Genomic DNA, 12,484 nt, shown 5'->3' with positions numbered 1-12,484 from the left:
AATCCCGAAATCCAGAGCTTAAAAACACCCGATCCCGCAGTCCCGATAAAGGTCATATCCTCCCTCAAATTATTGTGCCGTGAAAACGCGAAATGAAGTTTAGCGGGACATGGGAAATTACAAAAATAGCAGAATTGTTCACTTAGATAGTGTACGCGGGATGGCATCATGCGAGAATCTAAAAAAATAAGTAGTAACTAAGCGGGATCCGTGAACAGAACCCCCAATGAGACCCCCATTAGTTGTGGCTTATTTTGGTCTTTTTAGTTAGTTTCTTTCCCCTACATTACTTGACCGTTTTTGTAAAACAACAGCACTCGAGGTCTGACAGTATTTTACCAAGAAATGCACAAAATATTCAAAAAGAAGGCCTAGAAAATTTAAATATTGGTATGCACACATACTCCCCTATCAGCACAGACAATTATATTTTTGTAAAGGCGCCAAACTCGTTTCTAATATTTATAATAGAACCGAAAAGAAAATGGAAATGGAAATGGGGAATGTATCAAAGAGATAACAACATGACCAAAGAGCAGATAACAGCCATAGGTCACCGATGGGTCTTCATTGCAACGAGAAAATCACGCAACCTGAGACTGGGGTGGATCTAGTCATATAAAGGAGGGGTTCCTAACCCAGGACAATTTTTTTTTGGGGGGGGGTGTCCAACTACATGTCCCCATTCAAATGCATTGATCGTCCAATAAAGAAAGGGGGTTCCAACATGTCCAACCTTCAGCCCCCCCCCCCTGGATCCGTGCCTGTGAGGCATGCTTTAGCTTGCCATTAAACAAAAATGTATACTAGTTGAGTGATAATGGACGTCATACTAAACTCTTCAATATAAACATGATAAAAAAAAGAATCTAAAATAAAAATCATACAAAGGTCACAAAGGCCATAACTTCTGGCTCCTGAATTAGGAAAAGTGCAAAATGCAGTGAGGATAAAAGCCTTTACTGTAAATTCCTGAAATTACAATTATATAAATCATCTCACATCTTTGTGCATTTCTTGAAATTGGTCATATTAATAAATGCATGCAATATTTTCAGAAAATTTCAATATATAGGCTTTTAAAAGTCAATCTTGTGCATGATTATCAATGATTATACTCGCACAATTAACACATGTGGTTCTCAAAACTCAGAGGTGTCTATGCTATTTATGACAACATTTTAATCAAGTATAAATTTACAAAATATGTTTAGAACTATATGATTTTTAGGTTTTTAAGCATAGATATAGTAGGTCAGGATCTGCGAACTCTCACTGACTGACTGAGCACATGAATTCAACACTAGTTTTTTGGTGATGTTGGTGTTGCTTAGTGTTTTGTTTTGTTTTGTTTTTCTTTTCTGCATCTTATGTTTTGCCTTGGCATTGTCAGTTTCTCTTTCATTGCCTTTGGTTTTTTTTGTTATGTTAAATAACAAGTCACAAGAGAGAAAAAAACAAAAAAAAAAATGTGAAAAAATGGCTTAGTTCAGTATATATTAAGGACAGAGATAACAAATAGCTAAATAAGAAAAAAGAAAAAAGAAAATTCCTTTTCTATGTACAGTCAATTGTCTGATAATCTAGAAGATAGCCTGATTTGGTCTAATTCTCCTGAATTCTAGCAGGTACTTTATTCCAACTTTTTTAATTCAAACAAACCATGTCTTAGATAATAAGTCTTGGAATTAGAATACATTAATCATAAAATTTTCATAATACTTTGGTGAATTATCTATTGATATAATCATGATAATTAAGCTCCTTTTTAATTTTTAGGGATTTTAAATTTTTAATTTAAAGTTAGGGATTTTATTCATAAAAGCGGGGATTTTTCCAGTACGTATACTATTAATAATGCTTTGAGCAATTTTCATGAAACTTGGTGAATTATTTTTGTATAACATAAACATGATAATTTTCCTTTTAATTTAAAAAAAAATCTGATTTATGTCATTGTACTATCATGACTTGGGATTAGGATAGTCTCAAGAATGCTTTCACAAATTTTTATGAAACTTTGGTGAATTGTTTTTATATCTTGACAAACTCCCTTTTTATTGTTATGACCCAAAGTGGAGGGGGCATAATGTTTAACACTTGTCAGATCGTTTGTCCGTCTGTCCCAAAGTTGTTTTTTGTTCTCTTACAGTACTTTAGTTTGCCTCAACCAAATTCAATTAAACTTTTACAAAAGCTTGTTATCACAATTCTCATATCAAGTTTGAATTTTGGTGATGTCAGTGTTACTGTACTAGAGTATCAGAGTTATGCCCCTTTAGAAATGGGGAAAATATGCTGAATTTTTGGTTTCCTGTTCTCTAAAATTTAGTTTGTCTCAACCAAATGTTATGAAATCAATACACAATGCTTATCATCACAAAATACAGATTAAGTTTGAATTTTGGTAGTGTCTCTTTTACTAAATTCTATAGTTATGTTCTTTAAAAATGGAAAAAAATGTTTCGGCCTTCTAACTTAAGTTTCCCTCAACCAAATTTTATTAAACTTTAAAAAAAATACTTTTTATCACAATTTTAATCAGATCAATTTCAAATTTTGGTAGTAAAACTTTTACCGTTCTTCAGTTATGTTCCTTTAAAACTTTGAATAATATGCAAGCTGGAGTATCATTCCCTATTTATCATGTATATTTTTTTATAAGATGCAGAGTTAAGGAACTTTAGTTGTTGCAAAGTTATTTTAAAATTGTCCATTTTCAAAAACTTTGAAAGGTTTTAGAAATTTATGGATTTGTTAAAAAAATCACAGCCTTAAACTTATAGTCACTTGAGATATATATCTATAAATGGAGCCAAATTATATACATGTTTTATGTCAATAAATACCACTGTTTGTGCATGTTTTGTTTTTTTTTGGAGGGCAGGGGTCTTATTTGCACAGTGCTCATAGTTTTTTAGCCGATCATTAAAATTCATTTAAAGCTTAAAGACCAGCTATAAGGGCAAGAAGCTTATCAAGCACTCATGGTTTAGATTTTTATTAAACACACATTAATATACATAATGTACATTAAACAGAAAAAAATATTGATGCAAGATGTCATTCAACTTTTACTCTTTTATGTATAGGACAAGAACTATAGAAGATACAGAGAAATTATATACAGCAGAAATGATAGGCAATGTAAAATTTGCAGAAGCCAACTAAACCTAAATGGTAAGGCACCTTTTAATTTTAAAAAAGTTATTGAACTTGAAAGATGATTACTAGTATCATGATTACTATAAAAATTAAAAGATGTGGTATATTAAATATGAAAACTATCATGGCTTTGAGAAAGCAATTGTAGGCCTGTTACGACCTTCAATAATGAGAAAATCCATACCCTATACTATAGTCAAAGTAGGCAGCTATAAAAGACCTAAAGATGAAACATTGAAACAATCCAAACTGTAAAACTAATCATGGTAATTGCCTAGTTTATAACAAAATAAATTACAAAAAATAAATATGACCGGTATGAAACAACAACAACAACAACCACTAAATTTTAGTGTCAGACTAAACTGACAAAAGCTACAGGCTCTGAACTTTGGACAGGCACAATAGGAATATGGCAAGGTTATATAAAAATAAGATGTGGTATGATTGCCAATAAGACAACTCTCCACCAGACAACCAATGATGTAAATTTCCTGCAAACAGGGACTTGACTTCTGTAAATCAACTAATTTTTCGTGAATACTTTATTTGGCATTTTATACTTTCTAGTCTACATCGCAGTTATTTATTTTTCTCGAGTTCAAGTTTACTTAATGTATTTTAATAAGGAAAGATACACATGAAAAACATTTATTGCTGTTTCTCTCTCCATTTATAACATTTTATTTGTTTATTTTGTGTATTTATAGGTGATCAGACATCTTGGTTTTCATGATCAATAGGTCATTACTGAAGAGGAAACTTATAGTTGAAATTTATTTACATAGTGCATAATTGGATTAATTTGAAATGGAATGTGTGCTTTCCTGCAAAAAAGAAATAGGAAATTTCAACATTATCACATGATAATGACCATAAACAAAATGGAGTTCTATCATAGATACACAAAAACACTATTGCATAAAAGCAACAACATATCTTAATCAAAAGAAAGGAGAATGCTGAACAAATACTATTTTGTTGTTGAAAAAAGGAACACCAGTTTTATCCACTCATTTACATCGCTCCCTCATATCAAATATACAGAAGAAGATCATTGAAGAACAATTTGCAAAAATGATTTCTCTTAGAATTGAAGGGAATTGTTTAGTGAATGGAATAATGTATTCACTGAATTCTTACGTAGTGGATTGAATAACTGTACACAAGCTGAAACAGAAGAAATTCTAATTTAAAATAACACGAAAAGTGTTTATTTTATTATTTAATCTGCAAATATATAAACAAATTCTTTAGAACACCACAAATGGTATGACATTCAAATTGGTTGCTTATTAATGTATCGCATTGAAACAATTACAAAGAAAATAGAAGCATTTGCTCCAAAAAAAATTATAAATCAAAGTTAAATTTATAAAAAAAAGTATAAACAATACCTAGATCTAAACAGTCAGACTGTATTATTTTCAATGTCATTAAAATGTTGAGTCAAACATTTATTAAAGTTTTAAATATCATTTGCATCAATTATACAGTCTTGTTATTATTATATTCATACTGTTTGTATACATGGTGTAGTGAAGAAATGTTCAACAAGTAAAAATAAGGGAAAACATTTCCTTAAGGGAAATTTGATCTTCAGAAATTTCCTTAGAGGAAATTTGAAGAACAATGATTTCCCTAGAGGAAATTTGTTGTCTTGAATTTTCCTCCAAGGAAAAGTGTTTGTCAAAAATTTCCTCACAGGAAAAAGTATTTCCTCCAAGGAAAATTTGAAGCTACAAATTTCCTCACAGGAAAAAGTATTTCCTCCAAGGAAAATTTGAAGCTGCAAATTTCCTCAAAGGAAAAAGAATTTCCTCTAAGGAAAAAGAATTTCCTCTAAGGAAATAGAATTTCCTCAAAGGAAATAATTATGCAGCAAATTCCCTAAGGGAAATCTTTTTCCCTTGAGGAAAAAACAATTTCCCTTGAGGAAAAATGCATCAAGTAACAAAAACCACCCCTGAACATCAGGTTCCTGACTTCCGAATCAATAGTAAAACATTACAACATAGAAAGACACACAAAAATTTATCGATTGAAATGGCTTAAGGTAGCTCAGGGGTTTACCACCATCTTGAATTATACAATCACAGTAAATAATCTATCTAGTTCTTTGTCCAAATTTGCAAATTTGGAGACAGATTTGCAATTTATTGGTTACACTGTTCATTTATACAAAAAAAAAACTTAGTTATTCATTGCAATATCGAAAATGTTTTAGCAAACACCAAATATATCTGCTTACAGAATTAACTTTTTTTAAATCAGCCATTTAAGGGGAGATTAAACAGGGACGAAATATACCAGAGGGACAAAATTTATACTGGACATTAAGTGAAATTTTCGGTGAAATATATAAAAAATCTATCTCCTCATATTTTATTTCAAAATTCTGTCTCATGGATCTCTTTTTATACACAATTTTTTTCATTTTTTTTCCTGAGCAATCGATGCAAATTTTTGCAATTTTAAACGACTCGTACCTTGTAAAATAGTGCGGCGACCCATACTTTAAATCATTTTTTGACAAATTTTCATTTTTGCAAAGTATTACAAAATTCTGTCATTTTTTTCTAGACCCTTGAACTACCTTAACTCAAGCAAGAGACATATTTACAAGAACAAGCGAACATATACTGAACGAATACTCTTGATTTATGACACAATGTAAATACAAAAATTTTTAAACAAGGGAGTTATATGTAAAACAATATCAGAAAGACAACCAAATACGGTGTACAAAATATCGCCATAGAAAATAACGGTTCACAAGTATATCAAAAAAAATAATTATATCGAGGTATGCAATGGAGTACGGAAATATATATATGACACAATGATTGTTTTGTTATTCATAGTGAACAGAAGTGAAAATGTAACATGTTCAAATGGTTTCAAAGAAGCTGGAGCATTTTAACACATACATTTTGTATGTATTTTAATATATATATAAAATGATATTATTCTGTTCAATTTGGCTATTTCATCTATTGCAAATGACTGATAGGACACCCTTCCTTATATAATTTATTCTTAAAATTCAAGTTTCAGTTCACAAATTCAAAAGTTGGAGGAGAAAAGAATGAAAAGTTGTATAGGAACACAATGCAGCATTCTAGGGTCACACAACTTCAATATAGAAATTTAAGAACATATGGCTTATGAAGACTGAAGGTTATTCTTATACATTCAAATTGATTTTTTTTTAACTGCCTGCCAAAAAATTTAGTAATTATTTTATTCAGCAATAGTTCATAATTTATTTCATCAAGGCATGTTTTTGGTTTATCTGCATGTTTATGTATAACACAATTTCTAGCTTGCATCTATTGCAGTTTCCCTATACATTTCAAAGGTCCATTTTTTTCTAAATGAATTTATTCCATGAAATTTCCTTTGTTCTTTGTTGTTGAGATTCAAACTAAGAGCATTGACCCAGTTGTGTATTTGTGAATATACACTTACATTTTGTATATTTTAAGATTCCTACCAGAAAATATTTTTTCTGGGTGGAATTTTGAAAAATTCCTACCAGGTTTTCTAGTAGAAATTTTATTTTCCTACCAAATTATTCCTGCTTATTTGCATATTCTTGGCAGGAATATACAATATTCCTGGTAGGATATACAATATTCCTACTAAGAAATTCCTACTAATTTAAATTATTCGGCTATTTTCCGTGTGGATTCCTACTACTGTCCGACTGGAATATCACTCTTTTCTGGTAGAACATTCAAAGCAATATTCCTACTATATTCCGTGTACATTCCATACGGAATATTTCATACAGGATAGCGCAATCTCTCCGACTAGATTTGCGCTTTAACTACGCTCTCGTTACGTTGGTACGGCGACCTTTGCGATCTTACCATGAGCTTACTGCGCTCTCGCTACGCTACTACTACGACCTGACTGTACGATGACCTTACAACGATCTACATTAAGGCACTACGATCGTCAAAATTTGCATTTTTTAAAATTGAGAATTAAAATGAGAAATGTGCCAAAGAGACAACAACCCGACTAATAAGCAGAAACTCGCCTAAACTAGCTTAAGAGTCTCGTTATTCTGACATAATTAGAACTTTAACGTGTAGACTATCTATGAAAAAGAATTGAAGTATGGATTAGCAAACCCAACATAACAATTTAACCAAACCCATCTTACCCTTACAAAGTGTTGACGCTGCCGCATCGATATATTCAGCATGAGTAACTCACACTTAAAACTCCTTCGCACTCGAAATATTTAAACCGGTAAAGGCTTGCAAGTATTGATTTTCGTCAAAATTCAAACGATTCTAATGATAATATTACCTTCATAAGTGGGGCACATCTCCCTAAATCTGGCACGTGCGGCATCTTCTGTCAAATCTGTACACAACTGATAGGATAAGACTGAAAACAAATTTACAAAATACTTGGCAATGTTCTGAAGATTTTAAAATTATAATTTAAAGTCAATCGATTAACGCAATTTACTAGACGATAGATAGTAAAACCACTACAAACCATTAAAGTCTGAAATGGCCTATATCTGTACTCGACTGTACTGATTTGTACTTGACCAGTCTGAATTGGTCTGACTTTTACTTGACATTACTCTTCCCCAGTCTGAACCATACTCGACTGTATTGAATTGTACTTTACCCTTATCTTTACCGTTGAAAATAGTCTGAACTATTACTCGACCAATCTGAAACAGTCTTAACCCATTCTTGATCTGTACTCGACCTATTTTTCCAGTCTTAACTATACTTAACCAAAGGTCTGAACAGTACTCGACCAGTCTGAACCATGCTAGACCAAATAACCGCTACTTTTTTAACTGTTAAAATAAATATCATATATAACAACAGCCAATAAACTTAATAAATTGTTTAACCTTATATTAGAAATATAACTATTATTATATTTACTAATCGGATAAAAAAATAACATATTATATATAATTTATTTCAAAAAGGGGTTTTATTTAAAAATTAAATAAATAAATAAAATTGTTTTCTGAGTAGTGGTGAAATATAAAGTATAACCTCTGCTTGGGGAAAACTCATAAATAAGATCACACCTGGTCAGATGTATTAAATTCTAAATAACATTTATTCAAAATTGCAACATCCTGTTTAACTTAAAAACAAGGCTTTTTGAATATACAAGATAAGTAATACACGAATTAAAGAAAATAGAGTTTTCTTTTTACCTACAGGTAAAACACACATGTACTCAATTAGACCATATTAAATTGCCATGTCTTTAATTTGACAAAAAAATACTTAAATCAATTGAAATAAATGTTTACTGTTACTTTGGTACACATTTCCTTTTTTTAAAAAGGTTATCGATATGGAAATTCTATTATCATGGTTATAGTTAATTCTTGTTTTAATAAAACAAAACAATTGAGGTCCCATTTTTTTCAAATTTATTAAGTTATTTTATATACTATTTTATATAAATATTAATAAAAAAACAACTTCATTATTAACTAAAGTCAACTGACAACATAAATCTATACTAGGCTTAAGTTAATGGTGAAAATGGTCCAGTTAGCATAAAATATTTCATAAATATTCATAAAATTTTGAATAATATTGAAAATATTCATGATATTAGTCACAATTCATTGTTTAGATTATTTGATCAGCTTGTTTCAATGTGTTTTATTTGTATTTTAAGGTTGATATATATTATTATGTAAGTGTTGCTTAATATTGTTTTGAAGTTAAATTATGATTGATTATTGTGAAATTTTACTTTCAATACTATATTGAATACATTTTTAATATCAAGTTGTTGTTCAAATTTCATTTTTCATTAAAAATATTTCCTAAATTGATAAAATTCAGTTGATAGCTACAAAGAATAGGTCTATGTTGGTTAAGACTTGGTCGAGTATGGTTCAGACTAGGTAATATAGCTCAACATGCAGACTTCTTATACGTTCAGATATTTCACATCCAATTTTTTATGGAAATATTCTTTATAAAGCAAAAAAATGTCAGTATTCACCTCAGAAACTACCAAAACCTTTAAATAGACTTATTAAGAAGGGATATAGTTACGATACTGTTTTCAGGTCATTAAAGATTGAATATTTTGGCGTTGGTTGTATATTTGCTTGTGGGGTCTTTGCATTGGAACAAAGGCTTTTCTACCTCAGGCATAGATTACCTTAGCTGGATTTGGCAAAAACTTTAAGGAATTTTGGTCCTCAATGATCTTCAACTTCGTACTTTATGACGGAAAAAAACACATTTATTCAAAAACCAGTTATTGGCATGACACGGGTAATGTTCTTCTCATATATATGTTATGATGGCAACCACTGGGTCGATCCCACTGCTGGTTGAGATTTATTTCCCCGAGGGTATCATCAGCCCAGTAGTCAGCACTTTTTGTGCTGACATGAAATATCATTGATATGGTTATATTTATAAATTAACTGTTTACAAAATTTAGAATTTTTGAAATACTAAGGCTTTTCTACCTCAGGTATAGATTACCTTAACTGGATTTGGCAAACCTTTAAGGAATTTTGGTCCTCAATGCTCTTCAACTTCGTACTTTATTTGGCCTTTTTAACTTTTTTGGATTCGAGCGTCACTGGTGAGTCTTTTGTAGATGAAACGCGCGTCTGGCGTATATACAAAATTTAGTCCTGGTATCTATGATTAGTTTATGATACTAAACCCCTAATGGGAAGGATTGTGCCTGATATTCATATGATGAAATCATAATCTTTCAATCAGTTTAATTGAAGTCTGGAGCTGGCATGTCAGCTAATTGCTAGTAGTCTGTTGTTATTTATGTTTTATTGTCATTTTGTTTATTTTCTTTGATTACATCTTCTGACATCAGACTCGGACTTCTCTTGAACTGAATTTTGAATGTGCGTATTGTTATACGTTTACTTTTCTACATTGGCTAGGAGTATAGGGAAGGGTTGAGTTCTCATAAACATGTTTAACCCCGCAGCATTTTTGCGCCTGTCCCAAATCTGGAACCTCTGGCCTTTGTTAGTCTTGTATTATTTTAATTTTAGGTTTTTTGTGTACAATTTGGAAATTAGTATGGCGTTCATTATCACTGAACTAGTATATATTTGTTTAGGGGCCAGCTGAGGGACGCCCCGGGGTGCGGGAATTTCTCGCTACATTGAAGACCTGTTGGTGACCTTCTGCTGTTGTTTTTTCTATGGTCGGGTTGTTGTCTCTTTGACACATTTCCCATTTCCTTTCTCAATTTTATCAATCTTGCTTGTTAGCTGAACCGTGAAATTGTTACCCCCTCCTTTTTAGTAGTTCTATCGATATATAGATTGATTATTTGTCGGACTGTTCTACTCTTAAAAGAGGGTAGTTAACCTAACTTATAATGGCTTCACAGATGAGCTGACAACCAAGCTAACCTAAGATAGTACCTTTACCTACACACTGAATGCATTCTACTGTAGGTATATAATAACGGTCATGCCGATAGTTAATTGACCTACTCGTGATGGTCTATTGATTTATCGTTAAAATTAAAAAGAGAGACTCATTCTAGTTAGAAAGTTATAAACCAATTTCATTATTAAACGTGGATCTTAAAATTATGTGAAATATACACAGATCAATCTACTTAATACATAACAATAGATTGATTGGAAATAATTTAAGGCAAAAACAATATATCATATATTATAGAAATATGTATATACAAATTTTAAAAAAAGCCATGACAATTTTGAATGGAAATTGATGTTCAATACGTATCATTTTGGATTGAATGAATCATTTATTCATAGGTAAACCTTTTGTATAATGATATTCAAACATGTATTTACATTAATGGTAGGATTTCAGATATGTTTAAGTATTCAAGAGGGATAAGATAAGGGTGTCCTTACCTGCTTTACTTCTTGTTGTATCCGTTGAAATACTGGACTGGGTTGCACAAACGTCTATTAAGTTAATAGACTATTAACTTCTAAAAGACTACTATATATCTAATTGACATTTAATTAATAGAGTGATTTGATAGTGTTGCACGAATCACTTTTAATGCTACTATTAACTAATAGACTATTGAGTGACTATTAACATTTTAATAATCAATTAAGCTCCATTTAATTATAAAATACATTATGAAAATCGTGAATTTTTGCAATGTTAATCCTTTTTTCACACCGTCATTACGATTTTCTCGATTTTCATTATTTTTCACTACGTCATCGTGATTTTCACGATTTTCATCAATTTTTCACGACGTCAACACGATTTCAGCGATTTTCATCATTTTTCATGAGGTCATCATGATTTTAACAATTTTTATAAATTTTTCACGACGTCAACACGATTTCTTTCATTAATTTTCCACGGGTCTACTTTCTACACGAAAACGAACATGTTCAATTCCAAGATACAAGAAATTGCATGTATTGTCATTGAAAAAAACGAGGGGCATGGGGAAATAAAAATAAGCATTAGTAGTAAAATCCATTATGTTACTAAAAAAAAACGTCCAAAAAAGAATATTGACAACTGCTGCTATATTTATATCTTCCATTTTGAGAGTCTTTTTTTATTTTATTTTTTTAACAACATAATTAAATATTTATTTCAAATATTGGCTTATTACAATATCCTTCAAGAGTCCAAGCTCCTCCTGATGTTCCCTGTTACAATCCACTAATCACTCAGGGTAGTGAAAAGTTGTAAAATACATATTACATTTGTATAGCAAATATATATTAAATAATACACTTAGTATGACTATTCATATGTCTTCTAATAGTTGCTAAGAAATTACTTTTTATATGTAGACATACTCTTCTATTGAACTCATTGAGAAAAATTGAGAAAACATTGACATTTTTTGTCTTTTGATCAGTTATGTAATAGGATTTGTAAATTGAAAAACAAACAATTGTTAAAAAATAGTTAAAGTCAAAATATTCTTCGTCAGAAGTTTTATATCCAAATATCAAGTGTCTTAGTTTTATCTTATACCTTATTTTACTGTTCTTTAAAACATCATCTATTTTATTCCAAAAAAGTTTTAAATACGGACACAGCATAAAGAAGTGATCATAATCCTCTTCTTGTGTACAAAAATTACAAGAACTATTGTTTACAATTTTCCACCTGCATAAAAGTTTCTTTGTAGGTAGAATATGTTGTAGTAATTTCCATCTAAAAATTTTAAGTTTATTTTCTTTTAAATATATGAATAAAAATTTATTTAAATTGTTTTGATATAACACATCATCTATATTAAATATACGCAGCCATTTTTTTAGGTCCAATAGCTGGTTCAAATTTTTTATTTA

At 30.5% G+C, this 12,484-nt stretch overlaps 1 protein-coding gene and 1 long non-coding RNA gene across 2 annotated transcripts in view; one reads left to right on the top strand and one right to left on the bottom strand.

Annotated features, from left to right (window-relative positions):
* The window catches only part of LOC139519118 (von Willebrand factor A domain-containing protein 5A-like), an 82,762-nt gene that overhangs the window by 29,308 nt on the left and 40,970 nt on the right, over window positions 1–12,484 (bottom strand). Inside the window, exon 14 of the mRNA XM_071310934.1 lies at window positions 7,489–7,569. Coding sequence (XP_071167035.1) covers window positions 7,489–7,569 — 81 coding nt within the window. The remainder of the gene's footprint in view (window positions 1–7,488; window positions 7,570–12,484) is intronic.
* On the top strand, window positions 156–4,656 carry LOC139519117 (uncharacterized). Its single transcript, XR_011663519.1, has 3 exons — window positions 156–390; window positions 3,093–3,180; window positions 3,876–4,656. It is a non-coding gene; the product is annotated as an uncharacterized lncRNA (long non-coding RNA).

Source organism: Mytilus edulis, chromosome 4 (genome assembly GCF_963676685.1).
Source record: "Mytilus edulis chromosome 4, xbMytEdul2.2, whole genome shotgun sequence".
NCBI classification, from domain to species: Eukaryota; Metazoa; Mollusca; class Bivalvia; order Mytilida; family Mytilidae; genus Mytilus; species Mytilus edulis.
Note: the sequence above shows the minus strand (reverse complement) of the source record. Positions and strands in the feature narration are given on the sequence as shown.